This window comes from Lissotriton vulgaris, chromosome 4_1, assembly GCF_964263255.1.
Source record: "Lissotriton vulgaris chromosome 4_1, aLisVul1.2, whole genome shotgun sequence".
In the NCBI taxonomy this organism is placed as follows: domain Eukaryota; kingdom Metazoa; phylum Chordata; class Amphibia; order Caudata; family Salamandridae; genus Lissotriton; species Lissotriton vulgaris.
The window spans coordinates 1,843,871,368-1,843,898,642 of NC_141691.1; the positions used below are offsets into that span (position 1 = coordinate 1,843,871,368).

At 45.9% G+C, this 27,275-nt stretch overlaps 1 protein-coding gene across 1 annotated transcript in view; it reads right to left on the reverse strand.

The window, feature by feature from the left end:
- EXT1 (exostosin glycosyltransferase 1) overlaps nt 1-14,132 on the reverse strand; it is a 344,101-nt gene extending 329,969 nt beyond the window's left edge. Inside the window, exon 1 of the mRNA XM_086966142.1 lies at nt 12,638-14,132. Coding sequence (XP_086822268.1) covers nt 12,638-13,614 — 977 coding nt within the window. The 5' untranslated portion in view covers nt 13,615-14,132. The remainder of the gene's footprint in view (nt 1-12,637) is intronic.
- Between the last annotated feature and the right edge of the window lie 13,143 nt (nt 14,133-27,275).

Here is a 27,275-nt window from a genome sequence, read left to right on the forward strand (position 1 = left end):
GTAAGGCACTCAAGACCTGGCTGTTCCCATAACACCCCTTCCCCAATTATTGTCATATCTATCACTAGCGCTGGGACGCTCACGGGCAGCCATGCGCTTTACAAATCTGTAAAATACAATAAAATAAATAAATAATACCAAATATTTAATACAAAATGCAAATCAGATGACTACACCTGTAGTCAAACGTACGCTATTAAAATCCATTAATTTTTTTTTTCATTCGAAGTGATGTATTACCATACAAAATTCAATCAGTTCTTTAGTCAAGTGAATAATGCAGTTTACTTCGTGGGGGGAGAGGGGGGGCATCTTTATAGTCTGGTGAAACTGGCAGGGTAGTTTCCGTATTAACAAAAGAAAACCATGCCTCCTAAGTTACATCATTAAATATCTCCTCCATGTCACTTCGTTTCCACAGCTTTCTAGTGACAATTGTCATTGTTAAAAAAGAGGATGGAAGATGAAAGAAAATAGTCTACCCAATAAAATAAGCATCCTCGAAAATATTAAATAAAGCAAATAGAGTGCAAAGCATCTAAAAATATCGCACAATGAGGCGAACCAATCATCGAGCCTGGCACACACCGAGCCCACTACTTCATGAGTGTTTTATAAATATCTGCTCCTAGAAAGCAAGAAAAATTGCACTGAATCTGTCAATTATGTTTACCTCAGCATCGAGAGAATGGTTTCTCTGCTGTCTGAACTCCTAGTTCAAAGACTGCATCAATAATACAAAAGGAAAAACGCGCTTAGAATGGAGAACCACCAGCACTCAGAGGGGGTGTGAATGCGGATAACTGATGAGGCCATAACCCCTACGGCCATTAACAGCCATGTCCCACCTAAAAAAATTGAGAAAATACTACAAACATATTGGAATTCACCTCCATAGCCCACTCATCCCACTACACTAGCCCCAAACCATGGCTTACTGCAACGGTTGAGTACAACCATGTCGAGCTTGAGGTCAATAGGTCTGACCTTTTCATGGGTGAGATATATTCGTGTTATTTATGTTTTTTGGGAAACATGTAAGAAATCTGGGTGTCCCAGTATGCCAGGCCCACCAGCCCAAGCCCTAACGTACACATGTGCTCAGAAAAAATGCCATCACTCACTGCAAAACAGCATTTAGATGAAGAGTACTGGCACAGTAGATGCTCAGATGGACGAAAGCAAAATGCGAATGAGTCGAACGGAAGAGTGGGTGTAGAGGAATAACCAAAAGCACCTGTATGTAGAGAGAGAAGAATAGTGTGGCATGGCTGTTTTGGAAACTATGAGGCTTGTGAGACATCCAGGGCAGTCTCTTGTGAGGCCTACTCCTTAAAAATACGGGTCCAGATAGGCCTTTGATGTGGATTATTTAATGCCCTTACTGGATGGAGTAAAATTATTTTTAATTTTAGATCATTATATTTTTGTCCAACCCATAGTGTAAACTTGTTTTTCCGCACATGACAAGAAACCAGATAACGGCTGTTTTACCTGGAGCTGCTGCAGGCATGGATGTCAAGTGGACATGGAGCAGTGCAGCTAAACACGAGGGTACACTCCTATTAACTAATTAAGTAGTTCAGCGACACTAATTGGACTTTAGTGAATAATAAATAAAACGAGGGGCATACAACTTGAGTCCTCAACATTATGTTGAAAAAGGGGGGGGGGGGTTGCAGGGTCTCCTTTATCTTATATGCATCACCTTTTCCTGAATCTGGAGTGGCAAAGACAGGTCAAATACAGATCTACTCATGTCAGAGACAATGACCGACTTTGAAAATTAGTTTTAATGTACAAAACTGGTCCTTGCCTGGATATTCTAGCATGGTTTCATTCCTCTTGTATGTATATAGGAAACCACCGTGTTAAAGTTATGTTATGTGAATTGATAAAGTGCTCTATCACCGGCATGGGTAGCTTGGTGCTGAGCATGTGTGTGTGCTTAGCCGAGCCCAAGGTAGCTTGGTTAGTTGAAAAATCAAGCCTTCACCATCATGCAGTATTCAAGAAGAGAAGCGGCTGCTCTGATGTGGAGTATGATGTAATTCCACACTTTATGACCGATATCAGAGAATGACTGTTCGCCTGATCTGGTTCTGTGTAAGAAAGGGATGTGTGTGAACAGGAGTCTTGAGGAGAGGGGTGTCTGGATGGTTGGTGGATTGTGATGAGACCGTTCCAGAAGTGCGGGATGAACAGGGAGACATTTAACCACCATAAGTAGAAAATTGCTACCACTGTTTGGATTTTTGATTGGAGCTTACATTCCTTACTATGTCCAACTCTACAATGAGGGCATATTGAGAAAGCACAGAGGAGAGGTACTGTATCAAGAGGGTGAAAGTGTGACAGTAACTGCATGCAGGTTTTTGACAGAGGAATAAAAAGAGACTAAAACACGTGAAAGACAGCACTTCACCCGTTTCCTCTTAAACAAGCATGAGATAGAGGCTACTAAGTGTTAGACAAGCCAAAAGGAACACTACTAAGAGTAGAGGAGTTCTATTACTCATACTTTACTAGTCCAGAAACAGAACATGAAGATTTGAATTACCAATGAGGGTCTTCAAAGTTTGCAATATGCGCTAGGCAAGCCCATTAGAAAACATGACCAGCAGCTAAAAAGAGTACTGTGAGGAGGAACACCAGTGGATTTGTAGACCAGCTGATATAGCAAACAGCAAGAGATCCGGAAGAGCAGGACACTGGGAGCATCAGGGGGAAATGTTGGTCTCTTCATCCTTTGAAAAATCAGTCCTCCTGTGGCATTACTCACTACTCCTTCACTGGGCCTAGTCTGGTACAGGGTAAATATTCAGCAAAGGCCCAGTCAGTACTACAATGTCAGGGCGTGGGTAAAAAACAGTCGATCTGTTTACTTCACAATGGTCAGGCCATCAAGGCAGGGAAACTCAAACCATGTTCGGTAAAGCTCTATCTCTAGCAACTGGCTCACACTAGGGCCAGGCTCACACTGACCCTGGGCAAGATCAAACAACGCAGGCCTACAAGAAGCTATATTAAGGCTTGTTAAAATGGCCTTTCAAAGAGATGAAGAATTTAGCGTTGAAAAGTTTTATTGCAACCTTGACCCTTCGGGTTACAGTGGCTGCATCAACGCATTTCTACCACCTTTAAATCATTACTTGGACATGCCCTTATATCACCCTGAATACCACATGTCTGTAGGGGCAGCTGCAGTTGAACCTCATACAGACAGTTTAAAGGACCTATTATTAGGTATTCCCATCAGCAGTGGTGCCTATTTTACACACCCTAATAATGCTTCACACGTGCTTGACGTATTTCAATGTTTGCCTCTCTCTGGCTCCAATTGAAAGTCCTGTTTGTAACTCGTCGAGACTCATTGAAAGGCATGGTCTTTCTCTGAGACACGACTAGGTGTTTACCGCCCCCCCAGAAATTAGTGCTATTCGGAGGAATGCAATCAAGTTGCTCTACGATTTGCAGACAAAGGTGTACTCCGGCCTTTCATCGTCGTTTTGAAAAATGTCTGCTCTTCCTTGTTAGACATTCAATGTTTGACCTTGGTCAGCATCATCATGTCCTGTTAGATAACCTGCTGCAACAGAAAACCCGGAGACAGCAGTGCTTGCAGTAGTAATTTGGCAAGAAAATTAGGGGTATTTATTTGGTACTAGCGGTCTCAAAGACTATCAAGATTTTCCCACAAGATACAAACAAGAGGTTGTTGAGGGACTGAATATGGGACAAGCAGGCAAACATATGAGCTCAACAGGAAATCCACGAGTGGCTGATCACATCTCTGATGCCTGAAGAGGAGATGTGGTATGGTGGCTAACAGGTACTAACTTTGGCATGGAGGAACAGGGTTCAGATCGAAACTCCTTCTGCCCTGCAATTCTGGGCAAATTACCTAAATTCCTTATGCCTAAAATGTAATCTTGTTCTCTTGTTAAGCACTCCAAAGCCTTTGGGTGTAGCTCAGGTTGGATAAACTGAAGAAAAAAAAATGAATACAATATTATGTAACCCAAAACATATAATCCACATACTCTCTGTAGTGTTGTGTCAAAGCCAGAGAGAACTAGTGAGGCAATTGTACTTTTAAAAAACTGACCTTTGAGAGTGGTACAAAAATGCAAGTGCTTTCCCGTTGTATATGCCCAAGCAGACAGTCACTCTCACCAAGAACTAACTATTTAGCTGTTACTACTCCATGGTGGCCAGAGCCCTTCATATCAATCTAACAATTTCATATACACTAGCAACTACTAGCAGTGAGGTAAGTTTACATGTTTTGAGTAAACAAATGTTTATCACATTAAAGCCTGCCCTATTTGCTCTGTGGGGTTTGGGGGCAGAACAGCAAACAAAAACAAAAAGGGCAAACATAGGCAAAGTCAACAGGTTTCGCCCCTGGGCCCTACAGACGTTGCCAAAGGTGTTAGCAATGCAGGACATCCTCCATGTTGCTGTATTAAAAAACTTGACGCAGCCATTCACGTCATTTTGGAGGTACACAAACCACAAATGTGCATGCCCACAAAAAGGCACAGCTGTTTCCCCCCCCTTTATTCAGTGCCAGGGCTGCTGAGTTGGATCTGTAATTATAAAGGGGAGGAGAGAAAAGGAGGGTTGTGGGCATAAACACTTGCTGGGGGTTTCCAAAGGAGGGCACGTAGAGGAATCAACACAGGGCTCGCGAGTAGGGGGTAAGAGTAATGGAGGGGATGAGGAGAGAAAGCGAACGAGGGCATGGGTCAAAAGAACAGAGAGCAATGTGGAGTTGGTGGAAGAAATTAACACAGGCGAGAAGGCAATGCGGTGGGGGGGGGTGGCAAGCTCACAGGTTAGAAAGGGGAACATGGAACGCTGAGGGGAGAAGCACAAGAGGGAAGTAGCGGGAAAACACACAGACCACCATGGATTGCTTATACAAAAAGATATAACTAGTGCCTGAAAAAGTAAGCAGTAGTAGGACATAGTAATGCGTCCATGATGCAGGGGCAGGTCAAACGTGAAGAGGAAGAAAAGACCACACAGCCAACGAATAAGAAGCAATCAAATGACAGTGACAATGAAGCCAACCAATGGTAAGCAATGGGAAGCCTCTAGGCCTTCTGTAAGATAATGTGCTGTTTTGGGCGAGAAATGAAAGCTTGCTCTCTGTACATAATGCATTAAGGAGATTTAAAACGGAATGAGACTAACCGTGTGATCACCCACAACAATTTTTCGACGCACAGTTGTCCCTCAAGCAGCTCCTTAGAGTCAGAAAGATGCACCAAAAAGTGAATAGCATTGTTCTATATTAATTGACTGAATTGCACAAGGAGATGCTGCTTATCTGCACACATTTATATTTAACATATTTATGCTTGCACAATTCTTTATTTCTTGTATTTGGCACTTCAATGGACTGGATTGTCTAAATAAAGCATTTTAACACAAACACAGTAGCATGATGAGAAACTTCTCTCGGCACAGCCAAAGCCCACCCGGTTTTACTCACGTCCGCGCATTATTGACGGGGAGTCGATGTTAAAGATTTGACTTCTTTTATTTGCTACTTATCAGCAAGTCGAATAACAGCCAGGGCCCCATTTGTTAATGATTTTGCCCTCTGCCAGTGAGCGCCAGGAGCCCCCTTGGGGCTCGTGTCTTCGGTAATTATGCACATCCATGGTACCGTGACTGAAATAAACACAGCTCACTGGCCCTTGGCCCAGGCTCTGGAGTGAGCGGTTTCCGCAAGGTAGGAGCTCAGCTGCACGTGGTCTATAGAACACAAATACGGCGTATTGGGTTCAGGCGCGCTGCAGCAGTACACACCTATCTACAGGCACCCCCTCACTGTCAACCCTTGAAAGCGAGGCAATGGGCAGGCTTGAAAGGTATAGTAAATACAGTACGAGCAGCCGTGCTACAGACAGGCGCATCCGTGCAGCGGAGGCACCAGGGGCCCAGGCAGATGGGGACCCTCATCAAGCTTTCGCGAGGTGAGTTTCCCTGCTAGCACCATTGTTAAAGCACTACGGCTGCACCCCTGAATCCCTAAAACTAGTCAAAGCTGCAGCTTCCTTCAACTCATTCATTTTACAGGCAGTACTGCTGGCCCCAAACATTATCTCGGTTTGGGATATATTTGTAAACACTCGTTTTCTCTCCAAGTAGTTTGATACATTTAATAGTGTAACAAGGTACTGACTGGTCGATTCCCACTAACAGAGGAATTTCAATATGCCCCACTCCCCCCCCCCCCCCCCAAACAAAACCCAGAATAGATTATCTAGCACACAAAAAAGCATGGTAAAAGCAAATGTTATGCAGAGTAACAGCAGAGCGTACATTTAAGAAGCGTCTGCCCGAACTATTGCATCGAATCACCATACAGCAGTCAGGCGAAACACTGCCCGACAGACCACAAAAAGCTAGAGAGGATTCTTCCGGCGGTCACGCTGAAAACCCATTCCAATCCAGCATTTCAAACACGAGCCTGAGAGCAAAACTAGAGTCAATTTAGCAGGCATCTGTTTGATCTGCCAGGATGCAAGACTATCAGGAGAATTAGATTTTAACAGTGGAGGCGGATATCTTAATGTAACTGATCTCCAGCCAAACGTTCCTTCGTGTGCACCAGTATGCCAAGAGTGTAGCTGCATAGACAAGCCAGCTGCATCCATTTAAATCTAAGGGTGAATCCATACCCAGAACAATAAATACAACTACGCCATTTATAATTTATGTGCACTTTTTCTTAAATTATAAATGCCCACTCCCAGGCAGTTTTATGATTGATTGACGCTTGCCAATAAACGGATTGTGTTGTGTTAACCATAAACTACTGATCAGGGGCTGGAGACTATCTTCATGCCCATTGCAGGTACCACCACGGAGTGTTCACTCCCTCATCATGCTTCAATGCCCTTTAAGTGCAGCACAAGCAACAGTTGTGTTCAAGTATTCAGGACGGTCTAGTTTTGCAATGAGCCAGAGTTCAGAAGAAAACAGCCCAACAGGCCAGGGAGGAGCCCACTTTGGACCCCTCCTTCTCCAACTCAACAAGACTACTCCAATTTGGCTTCTTCACACAGAATATATTTTGAACATAACCAGGTGATACATAGGGGGACAGGGAGCCAAAGCCATGGCATCTGAGCAGGATCTTCAGTGCCATGCCCCACACTGCTGCGTTAACAGTTAACCTTCACCTCAAGTCCAATTGTGAACTTCCCACTGACTAACTGCTGAGTACCAACCTCAGGACCATCCAATGTTAATTGTGGTGGGGACAGACACACTGGTTTGACTGCTGCTATGGGCTGCTTGAACGCTAAACGCTGCCAATACAGCATTTTACTGCCACCGGCCCCATGTAACCTCATGCCAAAGGGAAGCGATGGATGGCAATTTCCTTGGATGTCACTCAGGCCTGAATCACAAAAGGAAGAGGCACCCGGGGCAAGAGAGGTCCGATCTAAATAAATCTACCTCTACCACGAAGCCGGACAGACTGTGTTTTACAGTCCACGCAGTACATTTACTGTCCTCTGCACCCAAGGGACTAGGTCATACCTCCTGAGAGCGGGGTGGACAAGAAATGCACCACTTGCCACCTGTGTGATCCTTAACTCATCCTGTCACAGGACAAACAGGGGAGGGAGCGATCCACAAGCTCCCCCAGCTATCAGTACCCATCGCATGGCAGGCAGCCTCTTCGAAAGTCCTCTCAGAAATTATTTAACAGGTCAGGCAGGTGTATGAAAACCATCAGTCATACTAAGCTACTATTACTCATTCTGGAGCACTGAAGGAGAAACCGTCCATTGCCGCGATTACAAGTTTTACACACCCCTTGAACATAGTCTTCATCTCATTTGTATCTATTATGGTTATGTCCTTATATTGCATCTTGAATATATTCGGTTGATCACGTTAGGTCACGCCTCATGAATTTTTGATCAGTTCTTTATTAGTGAAAGCATCTCACAAATATTTTCACCCTGATTTAGGAAACTTTTTCAGGGTACACCCTTTTTTCTACCAATAAATAAGAAAAAGTTTAAGTTCATGTAGCTACACCAAAATATGAGATGGGCTACGTTGTAAAAAGCACAAGGGACAGACAAGTGTTCAATAAAGGCCTCGAGTGGTGGGGTAGACTGGGTCCAGTGTGCCTGCTGTACTACTCAGCAGTCAATGCCTGGTCATCTGTCGATCCCACGAAGAACAAGGTAGAAAAGGCAGTAAATGGACGGCCTTTATCCCGCGCTACCTTTCCAGTAGCAGCGATGAGCTGCTCCATGGCGTTCAGAAGAGGGCCTATGCTGCTTTCCCTTGGAAGGAAAAAGCAATGTGTCCACCTGGCTGGACCTACAGTAGGAACCAAGGTTCTTCAAGAGGGGGTATAACCATTTCCGGTGCTTGAAATACTCACCTGCATATACCTTTCATCAGTGCTCTTTTCGTACCACATGCTGCCACTTTTACACCTCTTCCTACCGCCAAAAAGTTCCAGGGTAGAAATGCACGAAAATCTTGGCCCCATTCCTAAATGTAAGTCTATTACAAAATAGGAGACGGGCGGTTGCCATTTTTTTTATATCCTCCAGTAAGTCACTAAACCGACATCAAAACTGAGTTTGAGACTGCACACCGCTGGCACCGGAGTTGCATTCGTGTCGCAGTCAAGTAGGCCTCGGTGACTGATACACGGCTAAGTAAGGAGCTGCTCTAGTGAAAAGGGTAGAAAGAGTGTACAGCAGTTCCGATAGGAATCTAAGCGCACCTGCCTTTCAAGACGAGAGTGGGTACATGGCCAAGTATAGACCCAAAACACCGAGTGAGCTCGGTTCAGTCACACCAGGACATGCCGCAGGCGGCAGCTACTTCGGAGTCGGAGATTCCGCCCCCGCGCTCTCGCCGCACCGAGAACCTTTCAGGTCAACAGCCCTTGTGAGGTCTGTAGCCAAAGACATGGGAGGCTGCGCAACAAGTGTCAACACATGCTCGAGCATCGCAGCCCTATTATCAGCCCGCCCACGTTCGATGCAGGGAGTAAACCTGGAGGAGCAGGACAAGCTAATCTAACAGCTGCTCAGCACATCTGTACCCACAGCCTGCGCGGCCGCCGCCACTGGTAGAAAGGAAGCTGCTTTCCGGCCACGGCCGCACCGCAAGCGCTTGCTACCTGCAGCACAGCCCTCCAGGCAGAGGGAGAGCTGCTTCCTACCCACACTGCACCGCAACCACCCAGAGACACAGGAGGGTTGCGTTCAGCCCACAACTGAACCACAGGTACCGGTGCTTGCTACCTGCAGCACAGCCCTCCAGGCAGAGGGAGAGCTGCTTCCTACCCAGACTGCACCGCAACCACCCTAGAGTCAAAGGAGGACTGCTTTCTGCCCACAACTGCACACTCTAGGCAGAGGAAGAGCTGCTTCCTACCCAGACTACTCAACAACCACCCAGAGACACAAGAGGGCTGCTTTATACCTGGACAACGAGAGAACTGCGTTCAGCCCACAGCTGCACCACAAGTACCGGTGCTTACTACCTGTATCACAACTCTCTAGGCAGAGGCAGAGATGCTACCTACCCACACGCCACCACAACCACCGTAGACTCAAAGGAGGGCTGCTTTCCTAGATGTACGAAAGCTGCAAGGAGAGCTATCCTCTCCCCACACCGAAGGAAAGTTGATTTACTACCTCACCATCTCATACAGCAAAATATGCTTTTTGCTCACACACTGGTTGGTCCATGACCACCAAGAGCTAAAAGAGGGCTGCTTTACTATCTGCCACAGCACCTCCCCATGCAGAGATAGCTGCTGTCTATTCACATACTGCTTCAGCAAAGAATAGAGAAATACCTGCCGCATACTGCAGCCCGATTGCCTGAAGCTAAGGAAGGGCTTCGTTAGTACCAGCAGATGTAAGACTACGTGCATAAAGAGTTGTGTTCTTTCCGCAGGGTGCATTACAAGCACCCAGAGTTAAAGGAGAGCTGCTTTACTACCTGTAGCAGCACTACCCTGTGCAGAGGTAGCTGCTGTGTGTTCACATACTGCACCAGCACCACCAACGAATAGATTGAGAGATGTCCCTAACATACAGCACCCTGATTACCTTAAGGCAAAGGAGGCCTCCTTTATTACCTGCTGCTGTGCTCTGCCTTCACAGTGCTTCACAAGCGCCCAGAGTTTAAGAAAAGCTGCTTTACTACCTGCAGCCGCAAACAAGCTGTGTATCCAAATAATGCACCTCGACCACTCATGAACAGAAGGGAAATGTCTCACTACCCGAAGCAGCAACAACCCGAGTAAAGAGAGAGGTGCTGTCTGCCCAAATACTGTACCACAGCACCCCAGAACCTGCAGCAGCACGACAGCATGTCTGAACACATACCGAAGCACAGCCACATAGGGCTGAAGGAGACCTGCTATGCTGCACCAACCGAAGCACATAACTGCTTTCAGCCCTCGTACTTCACCACAATCACGTAGACTAAAAGAGGACTGCAGAGAGACCTGCTGCCTGGACACACACATACTGCTTGACAGCCATCCGGGGGCTGGGCTGATTTACTCATTGCATCAGCAACAACCCATGCACAGAGACGTGCTGTCTGGACACATACTGCACGACAAACACTCGTCTATGGGGGGCTGCTTTCGTACCCGAAGCAGCAACACCCCACCAGGAGAGGCTTGCTAGCTGGACACATACTGGACCTCAATCACCTAGCGACAGGGGATGGCTGCTTTACTCCTTGCAGCAGCAATACCCCATGCACAGAACTGCAGCTGGACACACTGCACCACAGCCACTCATGGATGGAGGGGGGCTGCTCTCTACCCACATAATGTGCAACCACCCACAAGGGGAGCTGCTTGACTACCTGCGGCAGCCCATGGAAAAAGAGAACTACTATCTACACATACTGCATTACAACTTCTCAAAGCTGAAGGAGGTGCGCTTTATCGCTGTACCCCAGAGACGATAACAAATGTCTCCCAAATCTCCCCAACTGGAATAACCACGGGCTGCGGTGTCGCTGCAAGTGCCCGTTAGCGACAGTGACCAACCCCCGCTGCATAACATGCAAAGCCAATGAATTGGGCAATGAGCCGCTCGGTCTCCTTCCAGCCCAGCCGCCCAAGCAGAGAAAGGTCTGTCCTAGCCTCGTATAACCCCACCACTCAAACGAAGGGGACGCCACAGTCACGCATTATACGGAAATGGAAAGCGGACGAGTCTAGTTACAAGACAGAAACTCTTAGGAAACGGAGATACACTGATAAAGCAAGGTGAGAACCAACCTGCCCAGTGAACATAGTTGTAACACACCGGGTGAATTAACGACAGCCTGTGCTCCTAGAAAGTGAAAAGGGCGCACGTGCTATTGCACTGCTAACAATTTGAAAGGTGCACCACTGCCAAAAGCACAGAGGGTGGTCAGTGCACCACCACAGATAAAGGGACGGAGCATGTGAAAGTATCAATAAGGTATGTGCTACCCGCAGACAATGCCAGCTGGCAGAGAAAGGCGGGTAGGGGCACCTGATCAACTATTGCAACAAAACCAAGATACAAGGGGGGCTGCTCTGAGTGCACCACACATTGCCACCCAAATCCGAGCCAGCCATGGGGAAAAATACAACATGCCCCCGGATCCACAGGAAGAGTCAGTGCATAATCCAGGGGCGATCTACCAATGTGACGCTGCAGCACAGAATACAGGGGCGGCAAACTGAGCTCTACAAAAGCCTTAAGACAGAAAGTGTGCTGATGACAAGCGACACCACCACACAAGGTGAGGAAACTCCCTGTAATGCAGGTGGACCATGAAGGAATTATTAAACTACAGACATTACAGAGAGTGTTCTGAGAGCATGCAATAGCACCACGGAATGCATGGGTGAGGGATTACATGACGTGCACGCGTGGGAAGGTGGAATCTCGAAGCACACAACTAGTTAGAATGGGCGACTGTATGGCAAGAATAACAGTGGGTGCTATGTTCACTACCTCACATAAAAAAACATGGGGATTCGCCCTAACAAACCTTTATAACAGAACGCTAGGAGGGTGCAGTGTTCATATACATCAGAAGAAAGCGTAGCAGCCCGCTATCGCAATTAACTAAAAAAATGCATGCGAGGCTTCGTGGAAATACTACTTCCCCAGCCTACTGAGCCAATAGAAGACACCGAATACACAAGATAGGCAGAGGCCTCTTCCCCAGTGTTTTCAAACAAAATAAAAGATTTTCCATAGTTGCACACAAGATAGAGGTAGGCCTGTCCCTTTTAGGTGGCTTCTTAAACAAGCGTGCCTCTATCTTGTGTCCAATTATGGAAAATCTCTTTCATTTTGTTTCTTAAACAGCTCAAGCACTATTACGGTCCTAGCCATGAGATGTAATTGAACTTTTCGCATGAAAGACACCCCGTTCAAAAAGTGAAGGCGGGTAGAATGACACTTTCTTGGTCGTCTCTTGCAAATCATTCATAACAGTGAAGTGTGCAAAGGTCACGCAAATGAACACCCTGAGAAACCAATCCTAGCACACAGAACCAAAGCGATTCTCAACCCAGTCACCCCGCAGGGGTGCCCCCCCAGAGCCTGGGTGTCCCACTTACTTCTCGTACTCTGCGTTGTCGCGGTCGCAGCGCGCATCCTTGTGGCGCTGCCAGTCCTTGCCGTGCTTGCAGGTGGTGAGCAGCACCACGTCCTCGCCGTTGTGCACGTGGTAGAGGGCGTTGCGGGTGTCCGAGCCGATGCCCGTCAGGTAGCGCTTGCCCTTGAAGACCAGCAGGTACTTGCGCAGGGGCGGCACGGTGTCGAAGCGCAGGGCGCCGCGCTCGCCGCCCGTGCGGGGGTGCTCGCGGGAGAAGAGCGGGATGGAGACGTCGAAGCCCGGCCGGAAGCCCTCGCTGCTCAGGCTGGCCTTGGCCAGCATGGCCTGTCCGGGGTCGAAGCCCAGCTCCTCGGTGTAGTCGGGCCAGGTGCCCGAGTAGAGGTTGAAGATGAGGTGGTTGCGGCCGCCCTCCCAGAGCGGCAGCGCCTGCACCTTGGCCCGCAGGCTGTGCACGTACTGCGGCGAGAGCTGGTCGCGGTCCAGCGTGTCCAGGCTCAGCACGAACAGGCAGGCCTGGCTCGGGTCCGAGGTGTAGTAGCGCGAGCCCTCGATGGCCGCCAGCACCTGCCGGTAGCTCTCCGACACCTTGTCGCCCTTCTGCTGCGGGTACACGTACACCTTGAAGCCGCCGACGCGCCGGCAGCGCTCCGCGTCGAAGCACGACTCCATCCGGCAGCGGCGGCCGCGGTACAGGCCGGAGGCGGCGGAGCGGCGCTGCCTCGGGGAGCCCGGCGGCAGCAGCTCGGCGGCGGCGGGGTCCTCGTCCTCCCGCGGCCGCAGGGCCCCCGGGGGGAAGCGGGGCCAGGCTCGGTGGTGGTGCTGGTGGTGGTGGGGCGGCTCCGGGGGGTGCGCCTCGGTCCCATGGCGGGGAGGGTCGGCCCTCCGGCTCCTCCGCACCTGCAGCCCGCCCAGGTAGAAGAGCAGCAGCAGACAGCAGCCGGCCGAGAGCAGCGTCAGGTAGCGCTTTTTGGCCTGCATGTGTCCGGCGCGGAGAGGGGGCGGCTGGCGGCGGCGGGGCTCCTGCTGCTGCTGCTGGCCCGGGGGCCGCCGCGCTCAGCTCGGCGCCGCCATCTTCCCGCTGCCGCTGGGGGTCCCTGGCGCTGCTCCTGATTCCCGTCCCGGAGCTGGGGGCTCCAGCGCATGGGGGCGGCGGCTCTAGCTCTCCCCCCGGCGGTCTCGCATGGTGCGCCCTGGGGCCGGCGAGGGGTGCTGCTGGACGGTTGTTGGGGGGGGGGTCACGGCTCCCGGGGCAGCCGCACGAAGCCCTGCATCGCTCTCCCTTTCCCCGGGCCTGCGCTCCGGCTGATCCTGCGGCTCCCGGGGACCGACGGCTGCCGGTGGGGCTCAGCGGGGATGCGGCGCGTCTGTGCCCAGCTCTCGGTGGCTCCTCAGCCGGCTCTGCTGCCCGCAGCGGCTCCTGCTCTCACACATTCCATTCCCAGCACAGACGAGCCGCGACCCCTGACCCCGGCCGGCCACGCAGCTCGCAGCCCATTGGTCCGCGCGTCACTTCCGGCCGGGGCGGCGCTTCTTCCGCTGCACCCATTCATAACCGAGGAGTGGCGTGTGAGAAGGAGGTGCGCCGTGAGAGATTCTGGTTGAGGTTTCGGGAAATGATCGAGACGAGGCTTGTTTCTACAGCAGGTTTACGTATGTGGTTTCCCGGTGCCCACTGCGGACACCTAGGGCTCCAAATCTGTGCCAATGGCTCAGTCTGTCACCGAGCTGACTCAGACTGCGTGGTTCTGCTACTTGTCACACGCTGCCGGGTAAACATAAACATGCTGACCGGACTCTCGTGTAGCGCCGCCCTGCCCCTTTGGCTACAATCTCTGTCTTCTTTTAGACTTTTAGGTTCGCTTGTATACATCTTTTTTCTGTCTCACCTCGTCTCGCATGCCTCCTTTTAATCTGTCAAAGTTCTAATTTGCATTAAAGATTTACACTGGAATCCGATTGTTTTGCGACATATAGCTACTTTGTCCGCTCACCGCTAAAGCAAGTCATGTGTGTAAAAAAAGCACCCCAGGGAGCTGTCGCACAGTACGACATTGTTGATGCTTGTGCGCGGGCTGTCACACTGTTGCCAGACTGGAGATCACGATAACGAATGCTCCTAGAACACCCTCCCGGGTTTGGACAGGACTACCGGAAATGATCCCACTTGTATATAGTGAAGCTACATTTAAATAAACAGACATTGCACTAAAATGCAACATTCTAGAAGCGATGATCTAATATGCGAATTCCATTCCATAGTGACAGAAAATACTTCCCTGGAGGTTTATTAGCAGCAATACTGCACTGAAATATTGACACTGTGTCCGCAAGTAGTAATAGTATAAAATGTGTCTTCTAAGTTCTGAAAAGTGTTGCGCACAAGAGAAAGCAGTTTTCCTAGTTACGTCATGATAGGGTAACAGTGCACGCTTCCCATGAAACTTTCACAACTTTCAAACGTTTGCACAATTACGTGGGCAATCCAACATTCTGACAACTGAATGCATGACTCTTCCGCGAAACCTCCGCGCCCCATGGCGTGTGAGGTAAGAGGTGCATGCCCGCGCGGCCGCTCCCTGTGCCCTACGGCTTACGGCGGGAGTGGGGGACAGTCATGGCATGTAGAGGAAGCTGATAGCGTGTGCCTGACGAGGCAGCAAGTCCTTAGGGCAGAGCTTAATCACCCAATGAGGCAGGCACTGATAGTGACTGGGAGGCACTGCTTTTTTTTTTTTCTCAGCAGGGAGGAGCAGGCTCTCTCTGGGAGGGGAAGGAGGGGCTGTGCTCACTGCACACTGTCGGAGCTCGCAACATACCTCTTATTTATTTATGCGTTTTTATATTTTATATATATTCAATCGCTGATAAGGACAAAGTCTTCAGCGCTGCTCCCCAAATTAAGTTCTCACGCACTCGATGATCCAACCCTGCACCAACAAGCATTGGAAGAACGAATGCTCAATACAAAGTCGTGTATTGTTATTGAATTGATATTGCTTACTACCGCTGACGAGGCGTGGGGTAGCGTGTAGCAGTGTACTATCTTTTCAGCAGCGTTTCTATAAGTTATTGTTTTCGCTATTTGAGGCCCGGGCAAACTATTATCGCAGGGACGAGAGTAACATTACCTGCTTCCCCCAAACATATATCTTTTGAAAACATAACTCACCAAAGAAAGCCATGGAAATGGCACAGTCAGTTTAGGGTGAGCAAATGTAACAGCACATCATAAAATCATAATACAGCATGGTAAAACATCTCACAGTACTGTAGCAAAAATGGGTTCCAAGAGCACAAGACACCACAGCACCAGGAGGTACAAAATATTCTCCTTTGTTCCGTTCACATGTAGACGGCATTACAAGTCGGCATCCAGATTGTAAATGTTGTTAATCCCAACAGCAGGGTCCTATAACTCCATGCTAATCCTCCCAAGCGCACCATAAATATTGAACATATACAATGTCTCTCCCCGTGCATAACAGTCAGCTAAGCTAATGCGTTTTATGATTTGCCGTACATGAGCACTACAAGTCGTACTATTCAAGAATAAACACTAGAAGCAGGATGTGTGAGCACGAGCACTTCAGCAGAAAAGAGAGACACCACGCTCATGCATCACAACACCCAGCATGCCTCTCCCTTTTACATTGAACATTTATATTGCTTATTGATATTAAAACTTCATAACATAATCCTGGTACTTCCTAGGCATAACATGTGCTCTGCCAGTCCTTGTCTGTCTTAACATCACCATCAAGTCATTGGAAATGTCAGCCATAGGTAAAGATCTCGCAGTGTCGTCAGCATTGCTAATGGATCATTCCCTTAAATTAAAGGGGGAAATACATTTGTCTCTTCTTCTCTTGCACCTGAAAAACCCAACAAATTGCTTAGGAACTCTTCGTTCATCTAGCCCACCATTGTTAATGAACTCCATAACCTGATTCAATTCCTCATCAACCCGCCTACTTTCACACCACATGTCTTCCCTGATCACAAGATGTTCCCTTCCAATGAGATTGATATATTTCACTCTCGTTCTATGACTGAAAAATGCCTCTATGCTTCTCAAAGCTCTTGAGGCATAAAATACGATCACTTCTTTCCCATAATCCCTTTGCATGAGTACTCCTCTCAATCAACATACATTCACATCCACAGCAATCACACACTTCTTCCCAACTACATATGGTTTAATGCAAGGTGCTTTGGCAATCATATGTTTCAATTTGGTAAAAGCTAATGTTATTTCATTGCACCATTCAAACGTAGCGTTTTTTTAAAGAAGACATCTGAATGAATCCACCTCAGAGGCATAATTTGGTATAATTTTAGCATAAAACTCGGTTAGCGCAAGGAAAGCCATCAGTTGCTCCTTGCTCATAGGTACTGGGGCCTTCAAGATACTCTCAACATGTCAACTTTGGGTTTAATTCCTGCCCTTCTGATGAGATGTCCTAGATTTTCCACCTCAGATTTCCTGAATTTGCATTTGTTGATTCTCAACGTAAGACCCTTGGCTATCAGAGCGGATAAAACCATGTCTGAATATTTGTTGTGTTTCTCTGCTTTATGTCCAAGGACCAAAATATCACCCTGAAAGGCAATCATACCAGATATACATTCCAATGTTTCCTTCATCAGTCTCTGGAAAATGGATGCAGCACTTGCAAGACCAAATGGCATGCAGAAATACCTGAAAAGCCCCCCATGAGTTATAAATGCTGTCAATTGTTTTTGACTCTCCCCTTCAATTTAACCTGTCAGTAAGCACTAGCCAAATTTAGGGTTGAAAAAGACACCACTCCAGCTAATGTTGTGACCGTTTCATGTAAATTAGATAGAGGATTGACATCTACCTAAATTGCACTTTTGAGACTGCGCAATTCCACACATAGCTTCAAATCACCAGAAGGTTTGACTGAAATCCCCACTGGAGACACCCAAGGAGAGGATTCAACTGGCTCAATATTACCATAATTGTATAGGTCCTTCAACATCTCCTTCAGTTTCCCCCTGTAAGATAAAGGCACATTCCAGACCCTGTGCTTGGTGAGTACAGCTTTATCATAAACTTCGATGCAATGTTCAAATCCAAGAAAATTTCCCAATTTTCCACAATTTTTTTAGAAAATCTGACTTTGAGACCTCTTTCAAAATCACCCAATTGGTCTTCTGCCATTTTACAAATGTTTCCTGAATTGTTAATACCATAAATAGCAGGATCTGCCCTGTGATCAAGCCTAATCCCCATTTCCTGTTGGCCAGGCCAGTCTAGCAACAATTGATCCTTTCTTGACACATACACATTTCCAGGGGTGTGACGGCCGTTGAATGCCAAATTTCCAGGTGCCACATCTGGTGGGAATAAAACGTTGTTGGGACATTTCTGCTTCACTATGGGCTGACCTAAAATGGTATACCAGGCACATGTATCAACTAACACTGTGACAGATTGGCCATCAATAGAGACATTACAAGAAGGAAAATTCTTCTCATCACCCACTCTCAGACTAGTTTTAGAATAATGATCCAAATTGTCACCCTCTGTGCATTCTTGTACCAAATTTACTTTCCTGGCAGAAGATCTACAAACTCGGTTAAAATTACCTTTCTTATTACATTTAGAACATATCAGTCCATAGCAGGACAGCAGCTTGAGTTCCCAAGATGTGATGAGCTACCGCACCTGGAACACAATGTGACACTTTTCCTAGCATCAGTTTTAGGTAGAAAATTTTTTTATCCTGTCCCTACCATTCACAACATTCACGTCATTGCCCAAACTACCTCTGATCTCTTGCATACATTTCTCAGAGTGTTCAATCTGTTTTACGATATCAATGGCAGCATTAAGAGACATACCTGCACAAGTACATAGACTTTTCTGATTTTTTTTGTCATTTGTCCTCATTAAAATTTGATCTCTGAAGACTTGCTCATATGTTATATGTTCAAAATCATAAAAAAGGCTAAAGATCTTAGAACAGACACGTGCACTTATATAGATCCATCAACACCTTGTTTGAGTGAGTAAAATTAAAAAAAAAATCCATGACAATGTTAGTTGTCTTCCCATACCTGATGCACATTTTTTAGAGCAATATTGGTACACATCAATCTGGCCATGATTAACTAACAAGGGTAGGTTCTTGTATTCCTTAAGGCCACACCCTCCTAAACAGTGTTTTAATAATGCCAATTTCCTTTCTGCACCACAATCTTCACACTCTAATACCTCAACGTAGACTAGGAACATATCTTCCCAAGTCTCCCAATCGATTAGAGGTTCACCAGATTTGGCTAGGAACGAGCGAGGGAGAACAATTCCTGCCATGACAATATAATAACACAAATTTGTTTACAGTAATATGAATACCATAAAATAAGAAAAGTAGCCACCATTGTCATAGTTTCTTTAGAGGTGTGTGCATCACTGTGGACCAGATGCACAATCAGTAATACTGCCAGTAAGATAATTTACAATTAAAACTTCACCAAGGTTGTGAATGTCATTAATCCCAACCGCAGGGTCTTATATCTCCATGCTATGCCTTTCACACACACCACATTTTTTTCCAGAGTTTTATACAGCACAAACTTGACCTGAAGGTATCAGAGCGCTTTACATGAGCGCCAGTTGCGTTACAGATGGGCACATTAATTTTTTGTTACACATGGGGAGATTAAGTGATTTGCCCAGAATCACAGGATGTTGAGCGCCCCTGCCGAGACTCTAATCCGGTTCCCCAGCGTCCAGGTCGACCGCTCTAGCTTTAAGACCACATCATCTCCCCCGCATATACAATGTCCCTCTCCATGCATAACCGTCAGCTAATGCATTTTATGATTCGCCACATGAGCGCACTAAAACAAGTTGCACTCTTGAGCGCATGCATACTCTTTGACCCCTTCAAGAATACATACAAGAAGCAAGATGTGTGAGCGCGTCAGCAGAAAAGAGACACCCACCTCATGCATCACAACACCCAACAAGTACCACCATCCTAACATAAACCCTCTACATGAATATGAATGAATTTACACTGACCTAATGTAATCAGACGTATTAGCACAAATCTGGTTACATATACAATAACTTGGTATTAATGAATAGGCCTTCAGAACACAAAACAGGAAGCACTCTTTTACACTGGTACTGCTATGAAGGAACATGTTTTCCCAATGTCCAAACATACCATACAAAAGTCACTGTCCTTGCTTTTGTGTGATTTTTAAAAATTTTATAATTATAAAGTTTTATATAGCGCTAGCTAGACCCATAGGTATCAGAGCGCTTAACATACACAACGGAAAAGAAAGATTGCATAACATCGCAGGACATGAGGATGCATAAAGATATAAGCAAAAACATAATACCAGTGAGGGGAGAGAGACGCAGGGGGTTGACACAGTCAGATAACCACCATCCTTGAAGGTCAAAGTGAGGGGGGTGTCTATTATGTTATTGATGTCTAGGATGGTTGACTAGGTCGGAAAAGTATTGGTTGAAGAGAAGGAGTTTCAGGTCCTTTTTGAAGCAAGCGAAGGAGGGGTTGCATCTGAGGTCAATCAAGAGTACGTTCTACATCCTGGGTACGTTGCCAGAGAAGGACCAACATTGGATCGTTTTTTTTTCAGTTTCGGAGGGATGCGAAGAAGTGAGTTTGTGCTTCTCATAGTTCTAGATTTTCCTGCTTTTACTAGTTTGTGGTTTAGGTAGTTTGGGGATTGGGTGTGAAGGCCCTTGTGTTTGATGCAGGCCAGTTTATAAATACATCTACCTTCCATAGGAAGGCAGTTGAGTGCGTTGAGGGCTGGTGAGATGTGTTCAAACCTTTTTACACCAGTTATGAGTCGGGCTGCCATGTTAAGGACTGTCCTTAGTGGGGCTAGGTGAGCTTTTGGTGACTCTGTTAGGATGGCGTTTCCATAGTCCAGTTTAGAAAAGACTAGTGCCTAGATGCATCAACCTTTTTAGGAAGTGCAAACGGTGCGATTCACAAAAATCGGCCTTTTGCACTTCCTAAAATGGTTTTTGGGATGCATCAAGCATTTTTGGAAATTCGCTTTTTTTTGGGAGTTCCAAAAATGCGATTGCTTTTAAGGAGTTGCAAATTTGCGATTCCTTAAATGCAATGCATCATTCTCAAAACATTTGCGATTTTCCAAATTGCAAATGCAAATTACCACGAAGTTGAACTTCGTGGTAATTTGCAAAACTGTTTAAAAACGCACAAAAATGCATTTTTTAAACTGTTAAGTTACAGACACACATGTCCTTAGGACATGTGTGTGTGTAACTTACATGTAAAAGTGCATTTCATAGATGCAGGGGGGGGTCCTTTGGACCCCCCTCTCCACCTTTGAAAGGCTTTGTTGAATTCCGATTTCAAATTGCGAATTCGCAATTCCCATTCATTCCTATGGGCATTTCAGCCCATAGGAATGAATGGGAATTGCGAATTCGCTATTTGAAACTCGCAATTTTATTGCGATCCGGTAAAAATTGCGATTTTTACCGAATCTCAATAAAATAGTGAAATTAATGATGCATTGCCATTTGCGATTCCTTATTTGCGATTCCTTATTTTTCGCAAATAAGGAATCGCAAATGACAACGTTGATGCATCTAGGGGTAGGGATTGTACAATTGTCTTGAGATCATCTTGAGGAATGAAGGGTTTAATTTTCTTGAGGTGTTCTAGAGAGTAAAGCGCACTTTTTGCAGAGTTCTTTATGTGGTCCTTCATTGACAAGTTCTTGTCTAGGGTAATGCCTAGTGACTTTACTGAGTCAGATAGGACGAGGGAGCAGTTCAGAGCATCAAGCTCCTTGAGCCAGTCTTGAATTGGTTGGTGGTTACTTTTCGGAGAGAACGGTATTAGTTCAGTTTTGTCTGGGTTCAGTTTTAAGTGGTTTGCGTTAAATCAGGTTTGGATCTTGGTTAGCGTGCCATTGAGGTGTCGGATATCGCTGGGTGATTATAATATGTAGTATATTTGTGTGTCGTCTGCATAAAGGTGGTATTGAACCCCTGCTTGTTTCAGACTAATTGCAAGGGGTTCCATGAAGAGATTGAAGAGGGATGGTGAGAGGATCGATCCTTGTGGGACTCCAAGTTTGACTCGTGTTGGTACAGAGAGGCAGGACTTGATTTTAATCTGTTGCGAACGGTGCTGAAGGAAGTGAACCATTCTAATACTGTGCCATTAATGCCAGATCGCCTCTTCAGAGTGTGAAAAGCAGCAAGTCTTCTAAGACCCCCAATGCTGCCCGGTGCAGAGTTCACCTCTAATTCACTTTGGGTTCGCTATCAAAATAATGAAGCACGCGCTTGAAACTGGAAGACAAGAAAAAGGATTCTTTCTCACGAGGAGACCACGTCAACTGCAGACACTGGGATGTCTGAGGGAGGTGTTCTGCTGGTATCGCCTTTGGCTCTTCCTTTTATTCAGGTTTTACACAATGCATTTGTTTCAGCAACATGGTTACACAAGCTTGGAGTCCCCGCCCCTTGATGGTTGCCACACAAGCCCAACAGTAATTCACTTCCCACCCAGGTCAAACAGACAATCTTAACTTGCAGCTGGACCTTGCTTCAGGGTCTAAAACATGTGAGACCGGTCAGATCTAAGAGTCCGTTCTGTTGATAAAAACAGGTCCCATTGTTGGAAAAAACAAGTCTTGCTGTTTGCAGTGCAATAAATCATGTTGCAAGGGTCTTTTTAGTGTCTGGAACCTGTTTGTGTAACTAGGTGCGGTGAGGGGTAGACTGTCCAAAGGTTTGCCTGCAAACAGAGATGAAAGGAAAAACGAGTTTGTAGCAGCAAGTGGCGCAGAGGTTTGCAGTGACTATAGGGGTTATAGCCCCCAGCACACATATCAGGTTTGGTCAGAGGGTCAGAGGGATGCTAGTAAGGGAAAGGTGACCAACAGAGTACAAAATGGCTGTGGTGTATAAAAATGACTGCTGCTTATATGCACATAGAAATTTCCACCAGACAAGATGGCGCAAGCAATGTTCACAATTGTCATTTTGCTTTTAACAAGAGTCTCAAGTAAAGCTCAATGGTTTATTGTGTCAAATGCCGCTGATAGGTCAATAAAGATGAGGAGACAGGCTTCACCTTCATCTAAGGCTCTGTCGATATCGTCTGCAATATTGAGCATTGCTGTTTCGGTGCTACAACCTTTCCTGAATCCCGACTGAAAGGTGTTGAGGAGGTTGAAGTCATCAATATGTTTAAGTTGTTGGAGAATGCACTTCTCCAATGTTTTAGCTAAGAACGGAAGGTTGGAGATAGGTCTGAGGTTGTTGAGCTCGTTGGGGTTGGTCCCTGGTTTCTTGAGTATAGGTGTGATTTGTCCATGCTGAAGGGAGTCTGGGACACAACCTGATTTGAGGGAGGAATTGATGATTTTTGTCCAGAAAGGGGCAATGACGTGGTTGAGTTTTTTTTACTATTGTGAATGGGAGGGGGTCCATAGTGTGGGAAGTAGGCTTTAAGCTTGCATTTATATGGAAGACTTTGATTTCCGACATGGGTTCGAAGTTTGACCAATTAGCATCATCTTTCAGTTGGAAGCAGCTCTGGTTGTCCGTGGCATGATTTCGATTTGTTCGGTCAGGGGGCAGGTTGTGAGGGAGGGAGGATTTGAGGTTTGGTTGAAGGATTGCTCAATTTTTGTGACTTTATCTGTGAAGAAGCTGGCGATTTCTTCGCATCGATCTTTGGTGACTTTTATTTCTTGTGGGGGTGTGCCGTTTGTTTGACTTTTGACAATGTTGAAGAGTTCTCCAAGTCTATTTTTCGCCCAGTCTAGTTGGCTGCGGAAGGTGGTGGCCTTTTCTCTAAAGATGTGTTTTTTATATGCTGACCTGGTTGATCTAAGTTGCGCTTGGTGAAGAGTCGAAGGGGTTAAGTCTCCAAGTCCTTTCTAATTGACTGATTTGTCTTCTTTTATTATTAAGATCCACGTTGAACCAAGATTTTGATTTGGTAGATCTCAAATATTTGAGTTTCAGTGGTGCAAATTGATCTAACACCTCTATCATTGTGGAATTAAAGTGGACTGGGAGATCAGCGACCATCATATTGGAAAGCTGGGGTTGTAGATGAGCATGAATCTTGGATTCCAGTTCAGTTATGTGGACTCCGTTGATGTTCCTGGTCCAGTGCTTAGGTTTGTGAGGTCATCTTGATTGGTGTCTGACATGTGAGTCAATATTAAAAAGTATGAGGTGGTGGTCAGACCATTCAATGGGAGAGATCGATCTCAAAGAGACCAGCTCATTTGTGGTGATGATCGTATCCAGAGTTGCTCCTTTGATGTATGTTGGTTCATTGCAGAGTTGTTTGAGGTTGGTAATTTCAAGCGGGTTAAATAGGTTCTGGGTTGTAGTGTCTTCTGGGTTGTTCCAGTCGATATTGAAGTCACCCAGGAACACGTCTTCCGTGTCTGTTAGGGAGAAACAAGTTATTAGGTCTGTTAGTTCTTCAGCAAAGAAGGTACGTTCTCAAGGAGGATGGTAGATGGTGTGAAATTTGATGGGTGTGGTGCCTTTGACTTTAAGTTCAACACCCACATCCTTAAGAGTCAGGTATTCTGTGGATTTTAATCTGGTAAACTGTATTCCTTCTTTATGAATGATAGCTAGGCCGCCATATCTTTTGATCGGTCTGTCATGTCTGATGAGGTTGTAGCCTGGGGGTGATAAGGTCTAGGATGGGGGTAGAGTGGTCATTGAGCCAGGATTCTGTGAGGAATGTGATGTCCATTTCTTACGCATTTTAACTTCAGCAATATCTGTGTTGTGTTGTACTGCTGATCTACAGTTGAGGAGCATGCATGATAGAGGCCGGGGCGCCTCAGAGTTGGTGTGTGCTGTATGAATAGAAGTGTATTGAGCAGGGGATCTGGGTGAAAGGACAGGTCTAAGAATTCTATTAGTGCTCACTAAAACTGGGATTGCAAACGGGGCCGTGTTCAGGCTAATTTCGAGGAAGAGTTGTTGATATCATCTGCTTCTCTTCTGAAATGGGTCGGAGAGCTCGACTAGGTCGATGTGCCTGATTCCTCATAGGATTGGTGGGCCATGGGGTGCCAAGTGGGGCCATGAAAGAGGCTGTATGGGGGGAAGGTGTGTAGTTACCCGGAGTGTGTGGGTAAGGGGGCTTAATCTGGTCAGATCAGACTCAATATGAATCTATGGAAGGAGAGTTTGGTTGCACATTCGTGTCTTGTTGCTGTGAATGGTTAGACTAAATGATGGGGTAAGTGCTAATTAGTAATCAATCCAAGATGGTTGCTATCTTTTTTGTCCATAGGTTGTTCCCTTTTTCAAATTCCATGCAGAGAGATAAAATGAATAAAGGATGTTTGCTTTTTATGATGAGCCTGTGATCCTTCCTTGATGTGGAGGAGGTTTCGTTATTGATTGAGGGTTGGGGCCTCCATGCCAGTAGTAACGTTGAAGGATTGGGACTGGTCAGTTAGAAAGAGTTAACCTAGATGTTGTTGTTTTCAGTCTCCCTTTAAAGTCAGGCAAGGTCAGAGGTATTAGGGTAGGTTTAAGATAGTCTAGTATAGTCAAGTATAGTTGGGTGTAGTATATGGATACTAAAATGCCCATCTCATATAGTTGCAGTAGGAGGTGGTAGCAGGTTGTCTGTGCAGAGGTCGTAGATCAGGCTCATATTTGTGAGTTTCAATGTCTGGTTGCCATTTTGGGTCTAGGCATATTTTTGTTCCAAAGTGCCAGTTCATTGTGGGTGAGGCAGGGTATTTTGAAGTGAACAGAGTGCGGCGGTAGCATGATTAATAAAAAAGGGCTTGAAGAGTACAGCATATAAGTTAGGGTTAATGATGCAGGGGTTAAGCGTTGGCTGCTATATTGAGTCCAGGCATTATCTAGAGAGCTTTGGTTGAGTTGGGAGGAGATGATAAATAGTTAGAATTTTGGACGCTATCTTTGGTCCAGGCCACGCTTGGTATTGCCTAAACCAAATTCACTTGCGCCTTTCAAACAACAAGTTTTGTCCCTCCTAGAATGGGCAAAACTTGTTTTACCTGACTGAAGATACAGGGAAGCGCAAAGGAAGACATGTCCATGTTTTCTCTTTTTTGTTGCTCCTTAACTACAGGAACAATGGAGCATTAGGAGAGTGCAGCGTCGGGACTTGACTCTCCTGAGGAGGCTGACAAACAATGACTGCGCAATGCAGGGAACCAGTGAGACGAAGACTGGAAACAGGCGAGTGGCTGCAACATCCAAATGAAGTAAAGCACTGTTCGTTCATCAGTGCTTTAAATAACCAACAATACACGTATCCTTGAGAGTTCACAGGTTGAAGTCATTATCATATTTGCCCAGAAACACTGAAACATCCTCTGACAGACAATGATACAAATGGCACACCGTTAATACTATCAAGCTCACATGGAGTTTTGGAACCATGGCAGTTAAAACGAAGTTTCAATTAGGAAATTAACTGAACACAGCATGTGGCAAACAAGCATTGCTACAGACAATGGGAAGGACATACCTCATTTAAACATAACCTAGCACCATGCATGACCATTAATGATGGGAGTCTTTGGAGTGTGTAACTGGGCAGTGGCCTGCAAGGTGCTCATAACACAGAGGTGAACTGAAGAGTTACAAACTGCCTGGTAAATTGAGAAGTAAAGGGGGGAGACAAAGAAGATGAGGTCTGGTAGGTGGAGAGATGGAGACTGACATCGATAAAAACAGAGTCTGAAGTAGATGGATTCAGAATGGTCATACATATAAAGAGACAGAAGAGTAAGAGAGATAAGGACGTAGAGCAATAGGTGTGAGGGAGGGATTTAGCGGTGGGGTCAAGACATTTCAGTTATAAACAAAGAGATGTGGCAGAGAATAGTGAATCTACTTTTCATTCACAGTTATTACAGTAGACTTTTGTCTGTCATGTTCACTTTACCCTCGAAGTTGGGGTCAATGGCAATTGCCTACATTGCACGTCTTAAAACAGCTCTGTTTTTCAACATTTCCATTTTAGTTTTGGCATTAACAAAGACCTTTGGCCTGATACAAAAGAACCTTCTTCACCGAGAAAAAGTTGATGACACTCCGTACCATGATTGTAGGCACATTTTAATAGCCCAGGCCACGTTGGACCAACATGTTTCAACTAAAACGCGAGTCTTTCTCAAGATAATAGTGAATATTTGTATCCAAAATGGCTGACTTAAATATTCAGGCAAAGTTAAAGAAAATATTAGGACAATCTTAAAAACATAATAAGAATAAAATGAATCATCAAGATAGTAAATATAGTTGTATATTCAACGTTACATGATTGTGTAAGATTGGGGAATCCGACCCTGATATCTATGAATTGCAACATTTCCTTACTCAGAATTTATCAGCATTCCTCCCCATTTTGTAACCTGTATGCAGTTGGCGGTCCATACGTACATGCGAAGGCTATATGGTTAATGAAGACCAAGTGGACATAAAGAATAAAACTGGCATAGACCACCTTTTGATAATCCACTGCAAAAATTGAATAAACAGACTATAACATGCATATAATAAAATAACAAAAAAGGAAGGCTGAATATCAACAATTGTCAAAAATCAAGCC